The 26,266-nt window shown below is 35.2% G+C and overlaps 2 protein-coding genes across 3 annotated transcripts; one reads left to right on the plus strand and one right to left on the minus strand.

Moving 5' to 3' along the window:
* The first annotated feature begins 1,849 nt into the window (after positions 1-1,849).
* Positions 1,850-15,394, plus strand: LOC109150632 (salicylate carboxymethyltransferase-like). The gene is made up of 4 exons (XM_019298610.1): positions 1,850-1,991; positions 9,699-10,115; positions 12,835-13,077; positions 14,735-15,394. The coding sequence occupies exons 1-4, from the start codon at positions 1,917-1,919 to the stop codon at positions 15,089-15,091; spliced, it is 1,092 nt and encodes a 363-aa protein (XP_019154155.1). The 5' UTR covers positions 1,850-1,916; the 3' UTR covers positions 15,092-15,394.
* Positions 15,395-16,739: 1,345 nt separating this feature from the next.
* LOC109150631 (choline transporter-like protein 2) lies at positions 16,740-22,704 on the minus strand. Of its 2 annotated transcripts, XM_019298608.1 has the most exons (11): positions 22,614-22,704; positions 22,363-22,583; positions 21,201-21,559; positions 20,847-20,992; positions 20,451-20,634; positions 20,255-20,328; positions 20,042-20,155; positions 19,578-19,934; positions 18,368-18,628; positions 17,812-18,039; positions 16,740-17,209 (listed from the first exon to the last, which is right to left on the minus strand). In XM_019298608.1, the coding sequence occupies exons 2-11, from the start codon at positions 22,551-22,553 to the stop codon at positions 17,024-17,026; spliced, it is 2,100 nt and encodes a 699-aa protein (XP_019154153.1). In that variant the 5' UTR covers positions 22,554-22,583; positions 22,614-22,704; the 3' UTR covers positions 16,740-17,023. The 2 variants fall into 2 exon arrangements, with proteins under 2 accessions (XP_019154153.1, XP_019154154.1); XM_019298609.1 differs by having other exon boundaries at positions 22,363-22,703.
* Positions 22,705-26,266: the final 3,562 nt, after the last annotated feature.

Genomic DNA, 26,266 nt, shown 5'->3' on the forward strand with positions numbered 1-26,266 from the left:
TATTTTGATGTGGTTGTGGTGCAATAATTGAGCAGATTTTGATTGTGGTTGTGAGGTTTTGATTGTGGTTGTGAGAAATTGAGCAGGTTTAGGTTTAGGTTGTGGTTGTGGTTGTGAGAAATTGAGCAGGTTTAGGTTGTGGTTGTGGTTGTGGTTGTGAGTAGATTTTTGGGTATAAATGGACAAATAAGCTGTATATTAAAAAAAAAAAAAAACATACAACGTCTACTTAATAGCCGACGTTGAATATATTTAAAAATAAATAAATAAAGTTTACAACGTCGGCTAATAGCGTTTAGCCGACGTTGTATCGTATTTTAAAAATAATTAAAATACTTACAACGTCGGCTAATTGCTAATAGCCGACGTTGTAGATATTTTAATTATTTTTAAAATACCTACAACGTCGGCTAATAGCATTTAGCCGACGTTGTAAGTATTTTAATTATTTTTTAAAATACCATACAACGTCGGCTAAATGCTATTAGCCGACGTTGTAAACTTTATTTATTTATTTTTTAAAATAATATATAACGTCGGCTATATAAATAGCCGACGTTATAGATAATATTTACAACGTCGCCCGCAGCAACTACGGAACATAGCCGACGCTAAAAGCTCTATTTAGCCGACGTTAAAAGCCTGCTGTGTAGTAGTGAAATTGAAGTAGGAAACTACCTCGCAATGTCCTTGTTTGGTAATCAGCAATTAACTTTTCAATATTAGTATATATTTAATATTTTATGCCCTAATTTTAATTTACTTTTCCTTGTGTCCCGTATTTGGTTTCAACCATACCTATACAATTATTTTATTGACAATTATAATCAATCTTGACTATATTATCTTGCATTTGTAAACTTAAACTTGCCCATTTAAATACGTAAATTTAACATTCAAATATCTATGCACGAACAATTACAATATAATCTTGCCTTGATATACTTTAAAGTACTTATTTAAAAAAAAAAAAAAAAAAAAACATTGGGCATTATCCCAATCGCGCAATGTGCGTAACAAACTAGTACCCCTATAAAACAATTACACCTATCAAAAGATGGTGTAGGATGGTTTTGGGTCAACATCACAGAATATAGTGCCACCGACGTGGGTGTGTTGGAAACCACATGAGCAGGACTATTTCAATTTTTAAAGCAAGACGCAACTGGATGGGTCAAGAATTTCAGTTTTCAAGCAATAAGACGCAACTGGATGGGTCAAGAAAAGCAGGGAGTTTGGTAAGAAATTTCAATGATAATTTGTGGAAAATAGTGAGCATTTTTTAAATCTAGCTTGTACATTTTTAGGAAAAATTATATTGAGATTTACATTTGTGATAAAAAAAAAAATATATACAATCTCAATCAGGTTCTTAAATTAATGAAAAATATTGTTTTCGAATGAAATACAACTGAAACTGTGTTTGTCGTATAAATATAACTTCTCCTATTTCACACAAAAAAAATACTTTTCATTAATGCAGTTTTTTCTAAAGATGTACAAAAATTTAAAAATGTTCATTTTTCTCCATTTCTCTCAAGTTTTGTCCATTACTCTTTTATTTATGATCTACGCAGTTGTATGTATAGACCATGATCCATAAAAGAATGATTCATTCATATTTTAACCAAATTAACCCAATTTAATTTAAATAATAACCAAATAAATAACAGACTAACTTGTTAATTTGACACCATTCAAAATGAGAGAAAGAGAATTGAATATGAGATAAGAATCAAGAAAATGGTATTTTGCATTTGACTAAATGAATATTTAGTGTTGAGAAAAAAATTGAAAATTGTGGGTTTCCAAAGGTACCCTTGATTTGTGTATATATATACAGACACCGTAATGAGAAGTTGAGGGTACGTACTGGACTAGTGGAAGGGAGAGATAGAGATCAGAAAGAGAAAGAGATGGAGGTAGTTGAAGTGCTCCACATGAATGGAGGTATTGGAGACACCAGTTATGCCAACAACTCTCTTCTCCAGGTTAGTTAATTGCATTCATTCATTAACACTAATCCCTAGCTTAGCTTCATGCAATCATAACTCATGCACAAGCTAAGAGCATGCACATCTGTGATTTTTACACAGATTTTGCAGAGCCCAAAAATCATCCATTACATTTTAAGTGATGTGAGGGGCTGTATTTTTCAAAGCAGGCCGCCACTCTAACTTTTTGGTTGCTTTTATCTCCTTCTTCTTCTTTTTTTTTTTTTTTTACAAAAAAAAAAAAAAACAAATTTGTTTTATTTTGGTTTCTCTTTTTTTCTTCCCGTCTTTCCTAATTACACTTACAAAAATTAGTCATCAAAAATCACAAAAAATCCACTATTATAGATGCTCTAAGGTACTATTATTGTTGTCCATACATGTTTAATTCACTGGTTTAATAGACATTATTTAAGAGAGGAGATTAATGTTTGAAACCTCAACAGATAGTGTGGAGACTAGACTATGTCCAAAGTTGACTGATTCTTTGTGCGCACCAGCATTTGGTCTTGTCTTGCTAAGTTATTGAGTCATTCAGATTTACATCCTCCTAAGGGGGCATTGGGTTCAGATAATTTTAGATTACATAGGTAACCTGGGTTTGGTAATGTTATATTACCTTGTTTAGTTAAAATTATGAGATTACTTGGTAATGTTATATTATCTCAAAACTGATGTGGCAATGATATTTAAAGGTAATGTGATTATCCTCATTTTGTTAGGTAATTTTAGATTACCTTGAATTATTCTAACTTTACCATTTTAACTAATCCTTATAATAATAATAATAATAATAATAATAATAATAATAATATTATTATTATTATTATTATTATTATTATTATTATTATTATTATTATTATTATTATTATGTTTATATAATCAAATATACATGTATGTATATTTATATATATTTTAAATATGTAAGTATTTATATACATTCATACCCTTAATCAAAGGTAATATTATATTCCACAATTCAAACCAAACAAATTCCACAATTCAAATCAAACACATAGGGTAATCTTATATTCCAAAATCTCACATTACCTTCTTGGAGGTAATTCTATTATATTACTGGGTAATTCAAAATTTCGTGAACCAAACGTCCCCTAAATGTTTTGTCTTCGAGGCGTGAGAGGCTCTTAGGGTTGAGGATTCAACTTTTGGGAGAAGAAGAGGTACTATTATTGCTACTGTTATTAGAGCATCGATAATAGAAGTTATTTGGGGGTTCATGTTAGTAAAAAAACTAACATAACCAAGATTATCTTACATTACCTAAGATTTTGAAGGGAATCACATTCCCTTCAAAATCCTATGTGGAGGGAATGTGACATTCCTTGGGAATGTTAAATTTCCTAAGATAATATAAACCAAACACCGGAATGTGAACTTTGAAATGTCACATTCCCTTGATTATGTTATATAACCTGAACCAAACGCCCCCTAATGTTTTATAACTTTTTATAACTCATGTTCAACATTCTTCAAGTTCATTATTTAGCTCTATTTATACTAAAATTTGAATTTAATTTGTCCATTGAATAAGATAACATAAGTTTAAAATTTGCCTTTAATTTATCCTTTTAATATTGATCATTGAGGCATTGAACATTTAATTATTGTCAAATTGTTCTGAGACATCGATAAATTAGGCATGCATGCAATCATTTCTTGGCAGTTAAACTTGCCACATCTAGTAAGAATATATCTTCGTCTTCATGTGAATAATATATCTATAAATAGTAGTGAGATACATGCCTTTTAAAAACATTTATCTGGATCCTTCACCCTTTCTTTGGAATAGGGGTGTAAATGAGGCAAGCAGCTCGCAAGCCGTTTGCGAGCAATTCGGTCAAAGCTCGGCTCGAACTCGGTCAAAATCGAGCTCGAGCCAAGCTCGAGCAGCTCGTTTAGTAATTGAGCTCGAGCCGAGCCTAGATAGTCTAGGCTCGTGGCTCGTCAAGCCGTTCGCGAGTCATATAATATATAATATAATATAATATAATATAATATTTAATAATAATATATAATATAATATATAATAATAATATATAAAATAACAATTAGAAATTAAAATTTTAAACTCAAAATTCCTAAAAGATTTCTATTATTTATGAATGGATAAAAGAAAGTAGTTTGAAATTTAAATTAAATGTATTAAATAGGTCAAATTCAATGTCAAAATCGAGCTCAAACTCGAGCTCGAGTTCGAACTCGAACAATCGAGCTGCTCGAGCCGAGCTCGAGCAGTTCGAAATTACCGAGCTCGAGCTCGAGCATCAATTCTAGAGCTCGATCGAGCTCGAGCCAAGCCTCCATTAACGAGCTCAAGCTCAAGCCTACCCAGGCTCGAGCTCGGCTCGGCTCGTTTACACCCCTACTTTAGAATGTTGTGCTTGTCTAGTTGTCTTTTGAGAATATTTATTCACGAGTTTTACTACATGAACTTTTAAATTTTACTCCCTTATTTTACTCCAATGTCAAACTAAGATTACTTATTTTCATTATATGAATTCACATAAAAAGATTTACATCAAAAACATATGAAAAAGAATACAAGTTAAGAATATAAAATAAGAGTCCACCAAGCATTTTCCTTATTCCACTCCTATACATCATTATCTTCTTGCATCTTATCTCTCTGCTATCCATCTCTATGATGTTGATATGACTTATGAGTGGAGACGTGGACTCAATTGACTCCACTCAAATTTATTGTTTATTTTATATATATATATATATATATATATATATATATATATATATATATATATATATATATATAAAATTTAAAATGACCTCACTAAAATAAATATAATAAGGTCAACATATAAATAGAAAAAATTTAATTTTCAAAATTTAATTAGTCTTTGTTTTATGAGAATTAAAAATGCAAACCAAGGAGCAAAGAGTAGAAACCAAAAATTGAAAAAGTTCTAATAAATTTTTTTTTTTTTCAAATAACTTTTCATCTCTTCTTGCAATATAATAGTTATGGAGTTTCAAAATTGAGTACAAAATTTAGACATTTTTTTTGTGTTGTTTTACTTTTTCAAAACAATATTAGTACTCTGTTAAATGCTGTTGGAGCTTTTTGTGTAGGTTATAATATCATTGATGTGCTGAAAAATTAGTGGAGACAAAGAAAAATAGTGTATATTGTTGGTGATAATGAACCAAAATTGATTTAATATTCGAAAAATAATATTTATATATACACACAAGTATATAAAATATTATTGGATATTTATCCGAAATATATATATACACACAAATATATATAAAACGGATCCAAAGTTGTATATACATGTATATCTACGAAAAAGATATACCAATATATATCAACCAAAATTGAAACTAATAATCCTCAGATTATAAGTCCAATCCAACGAATATATCAAAAGAGGGAGAAAGGATTTCTGCTTAAAAGCATAATCCAAAACAAGAAAGAAGGAGAAAGAATAAAGAATTGTACGAGTTAGGCGAGTGCCTTTCTTTCCTTAAAACCTTATTTGCCACCTCCCAAAAGTGCTAGGAGCGTTGTGGCCTAGGTTTCCCAGGATAAAACGTACAACGGTTCGACGTTTGAGCACCCAAACGAGCGAACCCGTCGAACTAGAGCACGGACAAAACACAGTAGCAAGAAAGGAGTAGGAGCAGAGTTTTTGAGAAGAAAAGGTGCTTATCTTTGTGTGTTGTGTACTCTCGTGTTCTTCCCTCTCTTGTTGTTAATCACTTTCTCACTATCATTCTATTTTCAAAAGGTTGCTCCCACAACATGTTTATATAGGAGTTTGGTACTTAATGGCATTATCATGACACATTAACCAACATAAATCAATTTAATAATTGAATTATAACGTTTGAAACAGTCGTACTTATTATCGAAATAATATCAACGGTCACGAACTTAATATCTGATTAATTCGTACCGACCATAACGACTCGTTTCAAAAATATCTGAATGACCGAGAAGTCCGTACAAACCCGAAAGTTTAACAAATTGGGATCGGAAACCACACCCGAGTGGTCCGCAAGCACCAAAATGGTGCAGCACGAATCAATGCGTATAGCATTGACTCGTGCTAGAAGCACCAACCTGGTGCTGCACGAAAGGACTCACACGAAAGGAGTCCAAAAAACCAAAGCATGAATTTGTGCTCAAAAGCACGAAACTTCACTTTAAATCCCAAATCATTATTTTAAGCTTTTCAAAGCTTAATCATATTTAAGCTTATGCCTTCGTGATACACATCACAGCCAATTCTTTAATTAGCTATCAAGCTTAAAACCTTGTACATTTCGGGTACAAACGAATCACAAAAATTGCTAATTTAATTAACAACTATCTTAAGATTTTGATTTCTCTCAAATAGGTTCACTATGAGAATCAATTTCTCATTCACCTATTACTCATTTTGAGCGTACATTATATCAAATTCTTCGTCTCACTACGAAGAACCCGAATCCACCTTGATCCGACCCAAATCGGAAGTGGATCCCACATATATTTGTACCGCAAAATAATCACTCAAAATGTCATTTTAATGCTATTTTTCCAACAATCCCCCACATGAATGAAAATTGATTTTTCAGGGTATTTTGAAATCGGAAACAACTGTGTTTAACGGTCGATCTCTGCATAGGATAGGTAGGGATCACTATACCCTTTGAACCTTCCCTTGTGAAGACATGTTTACTCTACTGGCTGTACGGTAGAACGCGATGTCTTTGAATCGACTGCCGTTTGTGTAGACGATGACGTATCTCACACAGGAACCTCCCAACCATGCTCTGTTCTCATGAGTGTGCCCATTTTGGTCGTGGGTCACCGTCCTGGTTCTGCAAGAGTTTGTGAAGAATTGTTCCCATTAATTCTCCTTTGAAGCGACCCTCACTTCTCTCTCACATATGTGATTCTTTTCCGCGTATCCCGCATACTCACACATGTCAACCGACATTCGAATCACTAAAGCATTAACATGCTAACCTTGTGCAGGAGCCACTGTTTCTAACGAGGAGCGGTAGGGAGTCAGAGACCCCCACAGTGACACGCTCCGTTCCATAATTTAGTTGTCCCATTGAACCTAGGTGTCTGCTAGGTTGGGTATCCACTATAGAACTTTTAGTCCAAGGGCTTTAGACCCATCCCTCGTTCCAACTTCTCCACAACTATTTGCTTACCCTCAGGTTAGCGAGTTAGCGGCCGCTACGTTATCTTTTGACATCACGTAGTCAATAGAGATAACCCCTGTTGTGAGAAATTGTTTAATGGTATTATGTCTTCGACTTATAAGTCTAGACTTACCATTCCACATCAAACTCTGTACTTAACCAATTTTGGCTTGACTATAGCAACGCACACAAATTGGAGGTACGAGTATACCTCTAGGAACATTCCCGAAAAATGGCATCGCCATTCGGCGTACTCGCTCGCGACACGAGTGTAAGGCTCTCAGCTTTGATCCCGTCATGGATCATAGCCACCACAAGTCGTTTCGAGAATTTCCATAAAACCTACTGCACTGGCCTACATTAAAGACGTAACCTTTGATGGACTTAGTGTCCTTTGATATCCGTGCTATACTTTCCAAGTACAGCTAGATATCCCACGTAGTGCAGTCTAGAGTACGAGCATACCTTAAGTATCTCATAACTCACTCTATTGCCTTCTAGGGCGCAACACTAGGGTTACTCGTATGGTAGATTTGATCGGGTACTCAACTCCCTTAAGAGATCCCAAGATTGGGGGCTCTTCGATTGATCCGGATGTCCGTAGAAGCCAGTAAGTCGCCACACAGATGCCCCTGGCAATGATACCTCCACATCAATATGGTTCCCGGAATAACTTAATAAAGTTGCCATATCCTTGTCACGCCACAACAGTGCCAAACCGCCTCCCATTCCTATTCTATCAACACATAATAAACCATCGAATCCCATCCGTACTCTAACACGTTCCAAGTGCTCAATACATGATTTAGTTTCCATCAAGAACACCAGACTGGGTTGTTTTTTAGACATGAGGTCCAACAGTTCCCGAACTGTCTTGGGGCCACCCAATCCTCGACAGTTCCAGCTCAAAACATTCATTGTGTAGGGCGAGTCTGAGCTGTCAGACCCGCCGGAGATGAGTTTTTTGGGTTCTCAAACATAACCACATCATGCTCTTCGCTACTGCCTTCCCTACGTCTCTTCAGCTCGCCCTGTAAACCACTGGCTTCTTCGATCTCTGCCACATCCCGTGGCTTCTCCCCTACGATGGATTCCTGAATGACTATTGGAGCTTGTGGGAGATCGGCTAAGAACCATTTCGCCCCAATCGGACGAGCCTGTCGTCGAGCCCCCGCCCGCATCCACGCCCCGTAGGGGTATTCTTCTGGAGTGCCACCCTCCTCATACACTTTCTTACAAAATTTCTCTGAGTGCCCGAGCACCCTGCAACAAAAACAAAAAGTGCCTAACCTTTCATATTTGAAATTGATCCACTGGACCGTGCCATCCTTCTGATTCATCTTCATACGCCGCTTCAATGGGGTCTGTACCTCCAGTCGCACTCGAATACAGAAGAAGCTGTGCCAGGATCCCCCAAAATTGGGAGGATCCGCTGGCAGAAAAGTGCCCACATAATTGCCAATGCGTGCGATGAAATCTGATGATGCGTAGATAGTAGGGAGATCGTGGATCTGGACCCATATCGAGATACCGGTGAGAGGCACCTCGTCCAGCCGGACACCCGTCGGAACCGTGGCGCATACTAGCGTGTGATTTTCGAATGACCAGGGGTCATCATCCATCACGCGTTGAAGATCCTTCAGGTGCAGGAATTGGAATAAGAACAGGTTGTCATCCATCGGGAGAACGCGCATGCCCATCACTGGACACCACACCGAGGCCAGGACCTGTTGCATGTGGTCGAATTTGATCGTTCGATCCGTTAGGAATCGCCCAACCAGATCGTGATGAGAGTTTGTCGATGGGATCGTATGGATGTCCGGTGCCTCAAGCCCCCCGACATCTTCCTCCATCAGAGATAGAACGGCACATCCTGAGGCGATCGCGTTGATGTCCATCGCTGATTGTTGATGATTGGATAAGCGCTCGTGTTTGATGTCTACGTAAAGCTGGTGGAGAAAGACCGGCGATATGCATGAGTATAAATATATCCACGTAACTTGGAGGAGTAACAATTAACGTAGTGGGGAGATAACAGCCATAGTGGGGAGGTGAAACCTTAGAAAACTAGGGAGATACTCTCTAAGCACTACCTAGAGAGAGAACCACTTTTATTAGATTAGAGTAGCGTTTTTTAAATCATCTAATTAGTGCTAATAAACTAAGTTATGTCCGGACCGATCCTATACGAGTCGGTTAATTGAGCAATGTCGTGTCATTGCACGTGACATCGGGAATGTACTCATTCGTCATGTCAAAAGACCAGCGAATCATGTGGCACATGTGCTTGCGCAAGCTGCTGGTTCTTCATCTGTCCTTGGGGTGTGGATTACTCACCCACCAGTTTGTATCTCCTCTTTGATTTAATATATTTCAGTTTTGTTTCAAAAAAAAAAAAAAACAACTCTCTTCTTCAGGTTAGTTAATTGCATTCATTATATTTATGAACACTACTATTATTGTTAAAAAATAAACATAAATAATATAATGTTGAAGTTTCATATATGTTGTGGGTGCCCGCAGCAAAACGTGATACTAAGGGCAAAGCCGATAACAGATGAAGCAATAAGAAGCCTCTACACCAACCTTAATCATCCTAAGACCATCTGCATCGCCGACTTGGGCTGTTCTTCCGGCCCCAACACTTTCTTGCCCGTCTTTAACCTCGTCAAAGCCGTCGACGATCAACATAAGAAGCTTGGGCGCCGACAGCCGGCACCGGAGTTCCAGATTTACTTAAATGACCTTCCCTCCAATGACTTCAACACCATTTTCCGGTCCTTATTGCCAAAGCAGCAAGAGGATTTTAGGAGAGAGATGGGAGATGGGGTTGGGGTACCCTTCTTCAATGCAGTCGCTGGTTCGTTTTATGGGAGGCTTTTCCCTACCGATAGCCTCCATTTCGTTCACTCTTCATTCACTCTCCATTGGCTATCTCAGGTAAATATAGTATACACTCCCTTTATTAGTTTTAACCATATATGTTACAAGTTTTTGAAAGATCTTACTGTTTTTAAGGTTTGCTTTAGTTTTAAACGGATTTGGAAAGTACTAAAATGTAACTAAAAATAAAGAGTATAGGGTAATGAACAATTTCGTCCCTCAATTATTAGCGAACTGTCAATGTAGCCCCTCAATTGCTTATTCATCGAGTTGGTCCCTGAAAACAATTATTTTTAGTTGATTTAGTCTCTCGATCAGACCGTCTTTCGTCGATGGTCGGAGGGACTAAATCGACAAAAAGTAATTGTTTTCGGGAACCAAATTGACGGTCAAAGGGACTAAATCAACTAAAAATAATTATTTTCTGGGACCAAATCAATGAATAAGCGATTGAAGAATTACATTAATAGTTCGCTAATAATTGAGGGACCAAATCATTGATTAACTCTTCATCTTATTTGGAAAGTACTAAAATGCATGTAATTAAAAGTAAACAGTATAGATCCATCTTGATGTGTTTGAAGCGTTTGGTTGAGTCTCTTTCTGCTTCAAAGATTTCTTGATATGTCTGTTAACCACTTTTGACTTCTTTTTTTTTTTTTTTTTTAACAACCACTTTTGACTTATTCAGCATTATTCTTATTCAATACTAGTTTTACACCGCGTATTGCGCGAATGAGTTAATGCGCAATGTTTATAATTAAATAAATATTTGAAAGTATATCAATGCAAGATTATATATGAGAAGTTTATATTTAATGTTGAATTTATTTATTTAAATATGTAGCTCATAGTATATGAATACAATGTAATATAGGAGCTGAGATTCATTATAATTGTTTTAAATAATAACCAAGTATTTTTGTTGTAAAGGGTTCTAATATATTTTACTCTAGTTAATTTTTTCAAATATTTTTTTTACCACCGTTGATATAATTCGCTGGTCAAATCCGCTAATATAATCCGCTGACGCTAATCGCTAACTGCTGATTGTCAAACAAGGACATTGCGAGGTAGTTTCCCACTTCAATTTGTTGTGTGATTTGAATACTTCTTTTCGTCAACAAATCTCTCAAGTAGTTAATATGATTGACTTAATTATATTTTTTAATTTTTTCATGGTATTGATAAAATACTTGGTGAATAAATATATAGCATTATTTTGTATTATAACTTTGATATTTAATTAAAAAATAGTGCACAAAAAAGATAATAGAACAATGTAGTGAATATAATCAATTGATGAATTTGAATGTAAAGAATATTTTTTACATTGGAGAAAAATAAAGGCAATATAACTAATGAAATTATTTCTCTTAATTAATTTATTGATAATGAATATATATATATATATATATATATATATATATATATATATATATATATATATATATATATATATATATATATATATATATATATATATATATATATATATATATATATTTTGAATAAAGACATTGTAGGGACAATGTAACAAATATAATCAATTGATGAATTTGAATGTAAAGAACTTTTATATTGGAGAAAAATAAAGAAAATATAACTAATGAAATTATTTCTCTTATTTAATTTATTGATAATGATTTTTTTTTAATAAAGGCATTGCAGACACATAATTCTAAATTAAAGAAATGCATATGTATTATTTTTTGTTGTAGCTACTAAATTATTGTTTTAATTTAATAAGAGTAAAATAGAGTACTAGTTGTGCCAATTTTGATTGGGATGAGGTTCGAACCTAAGACCTTTCTTATTGAAATCAATGAGTAAGTTAATGGTGAACTAACAGAAATTAACGAAGGTTTTCAAAAAAAAAACAAAAAAATAAATTAACGGAGAAGATAATATTTAACGGATAATCATATAATTAAAGTTAAATTAAGAAATCTCAAGAAAAATTAAAATCTGATCCATCTGAGCTATTCATTTGATTAAAAACTTTGACCGTCATTTTTTTATCCATTATAAACCTAACTCTCATTGACTTTTATTAGTATAGTAGATAGTAGATTTAGCTCTATTTATACTAAAATTATTAGTATAATAGATAGTAGATTTAGCTCTATTTATACTAAAATTATTAATATAGTAGATAGTAGATTTAGCTCTATTTATACTAAAATTTGAATTTGTCCTTGACTTTTATTACTATAGTAGATAGTAGATTTAGCTCTATTTATACTAAAATTTGAATTTGTCCATTGAATAAGATAAGTTTAAAATTTTAAACTTATCTTATCTTCTTTGGGAGAAGAAGAGAGGATAAGTTTAAAATTTGCCTTTAATTTACACATTCAATATTGACCATTGAATATTTAATTATTGTCAAATTGTCCTGAGACACTGATAAATTAAGGAAGCATTGCCAATAACCTTGTGGTCTAATGGTATAAGTGACTCTCAAATTGAAAAAGTCCTAATTTCTTTTTTTTTTTTTTTTTCAAATAATTTTTTCTTTCTTCTAGCTATGGAGTTTTAAAGTTGAGTTCAAAACTTAAGATATTTTTTTTGTGTTGTTTTATTTTTTCAAAATATTGATACTTTGTTAAATGCTGATGGAGCTTCTTGTAAAGGTTATAATATCCTTTACCTAACTTCAACAAAAATGAGAAGAAAAAGTGGTTTAATGCTAATGGATTTGGAGAATCATGCATCAAAATACAATCTCGATATTCTATAAAGTAATTACTCTTGAACAATATGTTTTGACCAGGTACCTCAAAGGCTAGAAGGAAATAAGGGCAACATTTGCATGGCAACTACAAGTCCACTAAATGTGATAAAGGCATATTATAATCAATTCAATAATGATTTTTCAATGTTTCTCAAGTATCGTTCAGAAGAATTGGTTAAAGACGGAAAAATGGTTTTGACCATTATGGGCAGAAAAAATGATAACCCTGATCTCCACCCCATGGATCTCCTAGCCATGGCCCTTAATGATCTTGTTGCAGAGGTAATCAAATATTCATTTAATTTAAACTATAAAATATGTTATTAATTAGTCTATAAAGTGAATATGGGCTGCGTTGCATGAATCTAGGGTTAAAGCAGAGTTAGTATATTAAAAGGAATGCATTGATAGGATGAAGTTAGGATTCCTTGTCTGTAAGGGAAAACCTACTTATCTTAATATCCTTAGGAATAGGGATAGCATCCTATAAATTAGGGTATTGTCTCACTACTTCATAAGCTCTATATGAATTGAATAGCACAAGATCCTCCATTTCTATGTTCTTGATACATTATGTGTAAATTACTACATGACCTTTGTAGTAAAAGGGAGTTCACTAGTTTGTCCCGTAGTTGACAAATAGAACTCCATAATTGGCATCATTTGTGCGCATCTTAGACAAAAGAGCGTTTGATAATTAGCTGTTAGCTGTTAGTTGATTGGGTTAATTAGTGAATTTAACTATTTGATAGAATTAGTTGTAGAAAGATATTTGATATATTAACTATTAGATAATTATATACAAAATGACTTTCTTAAAAAACGAATCGAAAAGTTTCATTTGAGCAGCGTTTTGAATTTTAGTGTTTCGAAGCAATAAGTTGTTACAAAAAGCTAATTAATCAAACACTCATATTGATTATTTAATTATGTCAAACATCTAATAGTGATCAAACAAGTCAAAATTGGTTGATAGGCTAACTATTTTAATTACCAAATAGGGCCAAAAAGTTTTTGACCTCTCAACTTAAACCTACGAGCTGAGGCCTGAGAGAGCAGCATATGAGGGAAATCCATGGCAGGATCAATGTAATCTAGTTGGAGGAACAATAAGCCTACCCTTAATTAGCACCACACTAAAGCAGGGAAGCCTCGAAAAGGCATCCTTCCTATCAAAGTAGCATATGTCAACAATTAGATTACATGTCCAGATAGAAATGAAGACTTCAAAAGGCACCTAGAATACTCACGATCCAGAAGGGAAACTCTAAAGAACTTGGGGGAAGAAGGAAATCAATCCAAAGTCATACCTACAATGAATCTAGGTTTATGAACACGGGTCACCTAGTTCATAAGTAATCTACCTAACAATGCAGTAGTAAAGGGAATTGCTCAAATCTTAGGTTTTGACAAAAGAAAAGATATAAGTTGATCAGGTAGAAATTGCAAATAGATAGATACGCCAAGCCATAAGATAAATGAAGTCATTCATATAACTAAATGTTGGGTGGAGGTATTGATGAAGGGTCAAGTCAAACACCAGGTAACTAAGGAGATTATTGGGTGGAGGTTTGAAGGGCTAAGTTCAGCACCATGCCTCTTAAAAATGTGGCTGCATAAAGAAATAAAGTTGTGCATTTATTACGATTTATAAATTTTAGTGTAGTAGTAAGTGCTTGATCCTAACAAGTGGTATCAGAGTCAGGCCATAGGTTCGAGTCATACAAGAGTAAAAACTGTGCAGTTAAGGCTAGTAGGTGTTGGGTGGAGGGCAAGTGAATGACCAAGTCGATCTAGCACCAAGTGGCTAGTAGGGGTTGGGGGAGGGGGGGGGGGGGGGGGTTTCAAATTGGAAACAAATTGTCACGACCTCTGTATATATTCCTTTTCGTTTCTACTATGAGTAACATGTATAGCTAAGAGTGTTGCTTTGATGTAGGGTTTTGTCGAAGAAGAGAAACTAAATTCATTCAACACTCCCCTGTACACACCATCTCTAGCAGAAGTGAAATCCCTAGTTGAAAAGGATGGTTCTTTTACTATTGAATGCTTGGAGACTTTCCAAATTCATTGGACTGGAGATGAATATGATAATATGATTGGTAACAACAATAATAATGCTGCATATAAAGTTGCTAGGGGCTTGAGGGCTGTTGTTGAGCCTATACTTGTCAGCCACTTTGGTGAAGGAATAATTGAAGAGGTGTTCCACAGATACACAAAGATAATTGCTGATTCCATGTCCAGAGAGAAGACAGAATACACCAATTTTATTATCTCTTTGATTAAAAAGTAATTCTAGTCTTCATGTATCATAATGTATACTTCGCTTGATTATATATGTAGAATATAGTATATAGAGATGGAGAAAGTATATTAATGTAGAGATATATGGCTATAATTGTATGATTGTAACCATTGTTGAATTCTATGGTTTCACAGTATTGGTGGCATGGGTTCATCATTAGCTTTCATTTTGTGCTTCTCATCGCCGCCGGCTACGGAGGACCTGGTTTTTCCGGGATTATGATGAGGTGGATCATAGCCATTCATACCGCCGCCCATGCTATATTCTCCATCTTTTTGCATATTGGGCTTATCAGTGCAGACCGGTGTTGAATTAATCCCATCGCCGCCGTGATTGTGGGCGTGTCCGAGGAGCCTATGAGTAGTTGAAAGGCTGAAAAACATTAAGACCAATAATCCCAAGAAGCCCATTTTTGTGGATCCCATTATTATATTCATCAATGAATTGAAGCTTCATGAATTGGAAGAATGAATTTATAGCGTTCCAAAGTGGTTGTTCATAAGTAGTTTCTTAGACGTTTTTTCACTTTTCATGCCATAAATGAAGGTTGCATGAGTGAGGAAGTGAAAATGATATAAACCTTCCTTCTTTGTGAATTAGAGTATTTTAATTTTAGTTAGGAATGACAATTGGACAAAGGTAAGAATAGGAAAATGTTACATGTACTCCCAATATGTCATCTCAACTTGTACGCCCAAACATAAAATTAAATTTTGATGTAGACATTGTATCGAGACCTACATGAAAAAAATAATTTATCAGAATCCGCTACATCAGGAGTAAAATTTAGGAAGTACATGTAGTAGAACTCGTAAGAATATTTGGCCCTGCCCCTCGAGGCTAAGCATATATAGTTGGTTCAGCCCCGCTCCTCGAGATTAAACATAGTTGGTTCGTCGCGATTTAAAGATCATGAAGTGGCAATGTGGGCCAAAAGGTCTAAATTTGATTCTTTGTGCGCCTATGAAGATTAAAATCGGATCTTTGGATCTGACCAACAGATTAATTACGCAATTCGTGATTTATCTCCCTAGTAACTCTAGGAACGAAGTCCTGTGAGCTTAGAAATAGTCTGACAAAGCTATGATCACTTAACAGGGCGTTTGGTTGGAGGGAGGGAATTATGTGGGAAAAGAATTGTAATTCCATGGGAGTTGAATTACTGAGAATAAAGTGGGAATTTAAATTCCAGTGTTTGGTTGACAGGAATAAAATTACTGGGAATTTCAATTCCAATGTTTGGTATACATGAGAATTGAAAGGGAATAAGTAGTATAAAGTCAAAAATGTCCATTATTGTTGTTAGACATTAATTTTAGGTTAAAAAAGGAAGGGGTAATTTTGACTTATCACTATTTTTTTTTCCCAGGAATTAAAATACCGGGGGGGACCTGGGATTTTAATTCCATGAAAATGGGAGAATTGCAATTCCATGGAATTGCAATTCCCTCCAACCAAACTACGGAATTTAATGGTCTTTGGAATTATGTGGGAATTAAGTGGGAAGGGAATTTAAAATCACTCCAACCAAACACCCTGTAAGTGTTTTTTTTTATTATTATTAAAGAGATATATTATCTTCCCCGTCTAGTATTTTCATCTTACCGCCCTCACACCGAGAATTTGAACTTGCAAATTTAATCACTAATATTATACATTTATATCTAATACGAAATTTATAACTACAAAGTTAAACATTTGTGCGTCAAAATTTTGGCTTAGTAACTATATACATTATATTGAGTTGGGTGACTCATGGTAGATTGGTAGGGCAATAATAATACATTGCAACAATTAAGCAGATGCCGAAAATAACCTTCAAGGGGCATCCATTACAACTAAAACTATGAAGCTACAACAAACATGCATATGAAGGTGATGCTGCTGCTGCATTGGAGGCCAATGTTGGTTTCAAATTGATCATTGTGTAAGTCTTTGCATCTCATTCTGGTCGCTCAAAGTCTCGATTAGAAGAGGAGGTGCGTATTGGGCAGTTCCATGGTGCTCATCGGAGTCTTGGCAGAACGAAAGGATTATGGTATCGATCGACATTTGCACCACTACAAAGAAAAGGGTAGCGACAATATATCCAAGACCCCAGCATACCTGTTCCATGGAAGGCCATCAAGATTCATAAGAGATGCAAATGACTTAACTTCGGATTTCTGATGGAAACTGGTGCATTAGTGCTGGTATGATCGCATACTAGATGCATGCGACTTGGTTTCATGTTGTTGGGTGGAGGCCTGAAAGGCCAAGTCCAGCACCAGGTAGCTAGGGGATTGTTGGCACAGGCATGAAGAGCCTAGTCTAGCACCCTGCCTTTGCGCCTTCGCTACTAACTATAGTTTTTTGCGTGATAGTAAGCCCTTCATCCTAACAAGGGGTATCAGAGCATAGTTAAGGTTGACAGGTGCTGGAGGAATTATTGGGCGGAAGCCTGAAGGGTTGCTATGTAGGTAGAAGGAAATAAAGTTGCTCCTTCGCTACTAGTTGTAGCTTTTGGCGTAAAGCTTGATCCTAACACATGCCCTAATTAGTTAAGAGGATGTCCGGTTAATGGGATGATAAATGATCACTTCACTATGCCACTATGAATCAAAGAAGCCTAAGTGAGATGTCAAGTGTCATCTAAATAGTTTCAAAAGGTGGTTCTTGATATTTTGTTAATATGGAAACTTGACAAGAAGAGAGAATGGCAAACTCACCAGCACTGGGAATAGCGGGGAGGAGATCTTGTTGTGTGCGGACTTGTACTTGTGAGTATCCAACATGAGAAAAGCGAACAACGAGCTTGCAAGACTCACGCATAGCTTCCCAAGAAACAGGATAACATCACTGATAATGTTGACTTTCCCTATCCGGAGGATATTGCTGATAATGAGTTCTGTTGCAATCTCTGAAGCTTTGAAGAAGCTTTTTCCCGTAATAGCTATCTGAAAGAGGCATATGCATATCAGACAGTATCTAGATGTCAAGAGCTAGAGGCAAATCATGGTTTGAATAATCGCAAGTTTACTCGCAATAATGGTTCACCATCATATTCTCGAAAAACCTTGTTAGGACAATCACGAAAACAAGGAACCCCCAGATTGTAGTTCTGGAAAACCAAATTTTATGTTTGAAGATGGTATGAGTGCATATTTATAGACATCGTGCTTGGTACATGCAGATTAGTGTTGCTGCAAAGGCAAATATCATCAACTGAAATGCAAATTTTAAATCATGAGAGTATGATCAAGAAAATGCAATAATCATCCTTACCATTATATAAGCATTACGGTTCACAGATTTGATAATCCAGCTAATACATTTCGAGCAACCCTGGGCAGTATTAAACAAAATCCTCCCTATCCAGCTTTCTGGCATCGAATTAGTAGCTTTAAATTTGCGACGAAGTGATTCAAGTATGAACCGGATGGACTCAGTGAATGACACAACTAGAGAACCCAGAGCAACAGACCCAATGCTGTATCGTATGAGCCGCTTCATTGAAGAAAAAACTGAGAGAAATGGAACCTCTGGCTGCATTGCAAAAAAAAAAAAAAAAAAAAAAAAAAAAAAAACAGTTCATGATCTCAAACAAAAGCATATATTGGGGGCAACCACATCCAAGTTGGTCAGACTGTTAACTTGGTAACCACAAGGTTACAAGTTCGATTCCCGGGAGTGGGCCTATTGGTCTTCTTGGTTTGAACCGGCCAGCTATGGGCAACCTAGACTGGTTTACCCAATCATTATTGTATGGACCATGGTCCACACAAGTTGTGTGGATCATATTTTGTCTACTGTAAAATAAAGTACATTCAGTACAAAAATAAAGCACATTCAGTATAAAAATAATGTACATTGTATACAGGGGATGTACATTATTTTTGTTTTGAGTGTACATTATATTGTAAAATGTACATTCAATACAAAAATAATGTACATTTAGTATATTAAAAATGTACTTTTTGTTATGGTCCACATAACATTGTGTGGACCATGGTCCACACAATAATTTGCCCTGGTTTACCCCCTTATGATCCTTTGCCGGCTAGGATCACAAGGCAGGGTTTACCCAGTGCAAACCTCGAGTAGTGGCTACAAATTCGACTCCTGGGAACAGGCCTATTGGTCTTCTTGGTTTGAGCCAGCCAGCTATGGGCAACCTAGGTTGGTTTACCCCCTTATGGTCCTTTGCCGGCTAGGGTCACAAGGCAGGGTTTACCTAGTGCAAACCTCGGGTAGTGGCTACAAATTCGACTCCTGGGAGCGGGCCTATTGGTCTTCTTGGTTTGAGCCAGCCAGCTATGGGCAACCTAGGTTGGTTTACCCCCTTATGGTCCTTTGCCGGCTAGGGTCACAAGGCAGGGTTTACCTGGTGCAAACCTCGGGTAGTGGCTGTGAATTTCTCTCGTCATCCAAAAAAAAAAAAGCATATCAGCCTGCAATATATGAAACACTAAAACATTAAAGCTTGATGGCTTACCGATGCTTCATCTCGAGCCCAATAATATGAAGCAACAGAGCCTGCAATGACAGTTGAGGAGCATGCAACAACAAATTGTGTAGCCCAATAGCAGCCAAACAGGTGAAAAAGAATAGCAGCGCCAATATGAGGAGTAAATCGGACACTATAACCACAGCAACGATCACAGCTCACTCGTTTTGCTTTAAGATCATAAGCACAACAGTTGTTGCTGCAGTCATTCTGGACGACTTGCCCAGAACTGAAAAGATGGAAAGCCGCTGAAAACCAGAACATATAAAAGATTCCAAGGATAGCATATGGAATGACGGGGAAAATTATTAGTTCCTGCACTTCTCCAATGACTTTGGCAGCAACCTGTAAGAAAGGTTTCGAAACATCAGAATAAGGAAACACAATCCTAGTTATCCAGAACAAGAAGTGAGATGAGAGAGCATGATAATATGGTGATGCTTCGAACTTGCCTTAAGAACAGATGTTGCCATGAGGATACGTCGCACTATAGCAATAGATGATAAGAATGCAATAACCATGATAATGGTCATAAGAACAGCAGCAGCATGGAGATGGTTCAACTCCTAAAAACGTAATCTTTGAATAAACAGCATAGAAATACAGTAATAATTTTAAAAAATTATAATACAGTTAAAGCAGACTGGATAAAAGCAGAAACATACCCTTGCAGAAACATGATAATATGGGTCATGTTCGCCGATGATGGGGGATATGGCATTGTTTCCAATCCATCCAGCTAGAAACAAGAAAGATGTATATAAACGTATATATCATACTACATAAAAAGCTATTATATTCAAGCACAAACAACACAATTGAGCGGGGAGAAATTATCATTATTGATAAACATATCCAAACCTTTTAAGTAGTAGAACATTGTTACTGATATGATAAGGATATTAAAAAGGACAACAGTAATCCATGGCATTGCAGCAACAAAGTAGCGAATCATCAAAAGCCAAATAACTGACAGGAACACTGGCAAAATTCCTCCACAAACAATCAAGACAGGCCATGATTTCTCAACATCAGCAACATATCTCTGCAAATAGATGATGTATAAGGAAACAAACAGAAAAGAAAAGAACAAAATTTCACACTCAAGTTACAGAAACTGATGCACAACTAAGCGAATCCTAACTTATGCAATGATGAATAAGCATTGGGTATTTCTTTAAACAAATGCTCTCTTACCCATATGCACAAAGTTTATTACAATAAAAAAGCAGGGTGGGAAGGGAGTGGTAAATTCACCTTTAAGACTGATGATCGTGAGTTGATGGACTTGTGAATAGATTTATCAATTATAATGTCCTCAACAATGTCTGCTCCACCCATCTCCTTCCAATGCCGCAAAGACACATTTGACAAGCGAGAAATAAATTGGCAGCTCCAATAAACTGGAATTACAAGTTAAAGAACAAAACTTCTCAAATAATTTTCTAACTTCCCTTCCGGACAAGAGAAGAAGGAATAAATAAACAAACAAAAATAGGATTTGAATGTTCTTAACAAATACTAAAGAAATCATGAATTGGAAAGCTAAAAAAAAATAGTTATAAACCTAATATTTCATGCTTTCAGAATCAAGAATGGCTCTTAACTTACCATTAACACTAGGAAATATGACAGGGTAACATGGACCCAGGAGCTGAAGAGAATTTTTCCTTAAATCAGGAGGAAGATCAGCAAAATAATCATAATTCCTATCAATCCAGTTTTCAACTGAGAGACGAACGTCACCATCTGGATAATCACAGACCCAATTTAGTGAATCTTCTGATGGAATAGGGCAGTCCAACAAGCAAATACTTCGGGCATTTGGAAGCTTGACATCACCATCCTTTAGACCACTTTGATAAACCTCATTGGGATTTAACCAATATCTGACTTCCAAATTATGAAGGTTAGGGTCTGCATGTCGGTCACCACAAATGTTACCTTTATAATCAAGCCCATAAGTTAACCTGCAAATACAAGTAAAACACAACATGATACGATACACACAATTGCACAACAAACAGGGGACACAAACTATGATTCAAAATAGCATGTGAAACAAGCTCTTAGCATATGGATCAATCTCCCGAAGATATGTGGATTTCAAATCTTGGGCATGGGATTTCAGGAATTTAAATTCCTGTTTTCATGTGAAAAATAAAAGAACAAGTAAAGTTTGGAAACGCCCAGTTATGAGGTATGCATTTGAAATCAACTGAACTGGATTTTTTAAGCCCCTGCTCTAATTGTAGACTTATATCTGTTGGATTCAAACAATCAAATCCCAAGATCCAGAGAGCTGAGAGCATTTAGAAAAGACAGTTAATGATTGCCCTTCTCCCTATAAGCACAGTTCAGCTAATACAAAATTGTTGTTTAGCAGAAAATTCTATAGGGTCTTTAGACAAAAGAAAAGATCCCTGTTACTAAGCCGGATATTGTAGTCTTCATAAGTTAAAAAATTCAGGAAATAGAACATCAATTAATTCCTGCTAAATTGTTAGATAGCCATGGTTCAGCTAATATTTAAACATTAACAACAACATACACTGCCCTTAAGTTGCAGATAAACCCCAGAATGGCCCAGATTAAACTTGCAAAAGCAGTAAAGAATGCAACTTTCAGTAGATCAAATTGGATAAAGACAAAAAGCATGATTAATTTCACCTAAGATATCCAAAATGACAAACAAAAAGCAATTACAAAAGACTAATAACAATAAAACAAAATAATTTAAGAAAGCAAGCAAGAGCTTTCTTCCTTGTTTTACCTTAATGGGTTTCCTTTGTTGAATCCAAAGCTAGAATTCACAATCATAGCAACCCAAAATGCAATGAAGATGATCAGAAACACCACATCTCTGCATTTCCTGTTGTGCTTTATAATCCCACCACTACGCCGTTCACCATTCCCATCACTTGAAGGGTACTTCCCCATCACTGCTCCCAGCTGTCCTCTCATTTCCTAGCCCCCCCACCTCTATGTATATATTTATATGTATATCTATAGCTGTATATATATCTTCTGCAACTGTAGGGATGAAAGTAGAAAGGAATCTTAGAGAGAGTGGCAAGTGGGAAGCAAAGATAGTGTGAAAAACGCCTCCCGGGGTTAAGAGAATAATATCTTTGAAATTTTTTATTTTTTGAATGGTACTAGCTCTATTACATTGTAGTATCTGTTCATATACTTTCTCAACTTATTGAAACACAAAGAGCTAATAATGCCTTCACTGAGGCTTGAACTCACAACCTTCCAAATGGAAGTCCAACCCGGGTACCATTGGACCACATAGTCCTGGTAATATCTTTGAAATTTAAATATTTATATTTTTTTAAAAAAAAAGTTTGGTATTAATTGAATAATTGGGTTTCAATATAGAAAATAATTTAATATGTAAAAGCTGCTTTAATGTTAAGACAAAGATTTTCCAAGTTGAATGATGTGCATTGTGTTTCCATTTATTTTTATATAAATTACTATAATCTCAATTTATTTGATTTCTTGACTCAAATTTTTCTAATCTGCATTAGGATAATGTTAGTTATCAAATTTTGCACTTACTTACGTGAGTTACGTCCATTGATTTGATTAATTTCTTATAACATCAATTAATGTATAAGAGATTAATTAATTTAAATGACTATAAAATCATTTATATAAAGGAAGGTGCTCTTCACAAAAAATTGTATATTAATAGGTATATTTATGGGTTGTGGAAGTTAGAATACACTAGAACAAGGTGGAAGTGTTAGTAAGAATCGAACAAGTAATTCTTAAATATGAAAATCATGACCTACCTACTCAACCATCTATTTCATAGTTGTATAAGTTAATTTTAATGTATTGATTGAAGCTTTTATATATACTAATGTTTCAGTGAGACTACATCTTCCTATAAGTTCATTCATAAATGTACACAAATTAGTACGCGGATGCACACAGAGTATATTGTACATTTATACTGGACAAATTATGCACAATTTAGTATGTGTACATTCGTGTAGTAACTTGTGTGCATTTATGAAGAGTTTCACGGAACTCGCGGGAAGAGATAGTCCCATTTGATTATTTCTCTCTCTCTCTAAATACATGGGTGAAAAATGTTTTTTCCCATTAATTAATATCTTTATTTATTTGAAATACTAAACTAAATAAATAAGTTTGTTTTATTATTTAGAATATCACTTATCTCAATTGTAAGAATTAAATACTCCTAACTTATTATCTCATAGCATGGAGTATGAATTTGTCACAACCAGTTGAATATATTTCTATGGAATGAGGTTAGATACAATAGACCCAGATAGGTAAATTTGTCATTTAAACTTTAAATATAAAAATTATTAAATATTGTAGTACCAAATTGCACAATAATAATACCTAAAGGAAAATATTGTGTGTACAATGGAATATGTGCACTCTTAAGAAAAAGTCTTGCAATTACACAAATTTTACAATTGGTAGAGTGGATAGGTTAACAAATCCTAATAGAGTATATCACGTAATTATACACTTTTACTTCAAATTGCAATACGATGATGTGGAGTATATTATAATGTACTCAAAAAATAACACAAAAAGAGTATAACTAGATGCCATTGGAATAGTATTTGAATGAATATATTGCATTATATTTTGAATTATCTATAAAGTAAAGATTTAGTTCAAACATAATAAACATTTGGAAAAAGAGTCAAATAAGCTCTTAAACTTTACACGAAAAAATAATTAAACCTTAGAATTTTAAAAAATTACAATTAAATACTCAAACTTATTAAAATCAATCAAATAAGTCATGTTTACCTGTAACCAATAAGTTACCCAATAAAATTACAATGACGTGGCACACAGGCCACTATTGAGTGTCACTGGCCAATGTTCATCACGGTCGTCGAAAATAAAATCATTGTCATTCACAAAAAAAAAAAAAAAACAAAAAACAAAAAAAAAAACAAAAAAAAAAACAAAAAACAAAAAACAAAAACAAAAAAAAAAAAAACCAAAAAACAAAAATAAAAACAAAAAAAAAAACAAAACAAAACAAAAAACAAAAAAAAAAACAAAAAACAAAACAAAAAACAAAAAAAAAATAACAAAACAAAACAAAAAATCGCTTGTTACCTAGAGAAGACAACTAATAATCACATTCTTGAAAAAGAAGGTGACCAATCAGTCACATTCCTGGATAAGGGCATAAGGCGACCGGACTAGTGATTTTCTCTACTGAAAAAGACGATCGGCTAGTCGCTTTCTCCATCAAAGGCGACCATGTCCAATTGCCTTCTTCTTGAAGAAGGCGATCGAACTGGACCATCTAGTCGCCTTCTCCAATGGATAAGATGACTGTCTAGTTAACTTATCAATTGAAGGCAAATAGTATGGTTGCCTTCTCCAATGGAGAAGGCGTTTGCATATCGTCTTATCCACTGGAGAAGACGATTAGCCGATTGCCTGTTTTTTCCCCTGGAGAAGACGATTAGCCGATTGCTTGCCTTCTCCACTGGAGAAAATGATTAGCCAGTTGTCTTCTCCAATGAAGACGATTAGATCCAGTTGCCTTCTTCTTTAGTGTCAATGGCGTTTGACGACTACTCTCTTTGTTGAAACCCTAATAACCGATTATTCCAAGTGATGAATAACTGGTTATGGGTTCAGATGCACCATAATGACATGTTAGAATGTTTAATTGTAACTTTTTAAAGTTCAGATATCTAATTGCTTTCTCATGTATTTAATCATTTTTCTTAAATATTTTACTAGAATATTTAAAGTTAAGATCAGAATTGATTTCATGAACGTAGTAGAAAGAGATAGGGAAAGCTTATAGAGTTGGAGAGAAAGGGGAGAAAGAGAAGACAAACCAAGAACAAATTGACGTTATCCCTATAAGACCTTAGACTAGTTAGATTTAAATATAAAATAGCTTGGATTTTAACTTTCAAAAAATCTTAACTAAACTTTGAAAAAAAAAAAAAAAGAAGTTGCCACATCAAGATTTTGAGAGAAAATGGTCAAATAGACCCCTAAACTTTACCCTAAAGGTCAATTAACCCCCTAAACTTTAAAAAAGGTCAATTAAACACTCAAACATGTTAAATTTGGTCAATGAAGCCCAAAAACCGGTAAATAAATGACCTATTATTACAGGTCATTTTAATTCCGGCGACGAAATCCGGCCACCGGTGACAGGTTCCGACGACCGGTGAATTTTTCCGGCGGCCGGCGAGATTTTCCAGCCGTCCGGTCGTCTTCCACCAGAGAAGACGACCGGACGGCCGCCTTCTCCAATGGAGAAGCGTCTGCCGCCTTCTCCAATGCCATCCGGTCGTCTTCTCCCGTGGAAGACGACCGGACGGCCGGAAAATCTCGCCGGCCGCCGGAAAAATTCGCCGGTCGCCGGAATCTGTCACTGATGGCCGGACTTCGTCGCCAAACTTAAAATGACCTGTAATAATAGGTCATTTACCGGTTTTTGGGCTTCATTGATCAAATTTAACATGTTTGAGTGTTTAATTGACCTTTTTTAAAGTTTAGAAGGCTAATTGACCTTTAGGGTAAAGTTTAGGGGTCTATTTGACCCTTTTCTCTGATTTTGATGAATAGAGTAAAATGAGGCTGACATTGGAGAATATTCTATATACGTAACTCTCTAAGTCTGTTAAACCTTCTCA

Source organism: Ipomoea nil, unplaced genomic scaffold, assembly GCF_001879475.1.
Source record: "Ipomoea nil cultivar Tokyo-kokei standard unplaced genomic scaffold, Asagao_1.1 scaffold2279, whole genome shotgun sequence".
In the NCBI taxonomy this organism is placed as follows: domain Eukaryota; kingdom Viridiplantae; phylum Streptophyta; class Magnoliopsida; order Solanales; family Convolvulaceae; genus Ipomoea; species Ipomoea nil.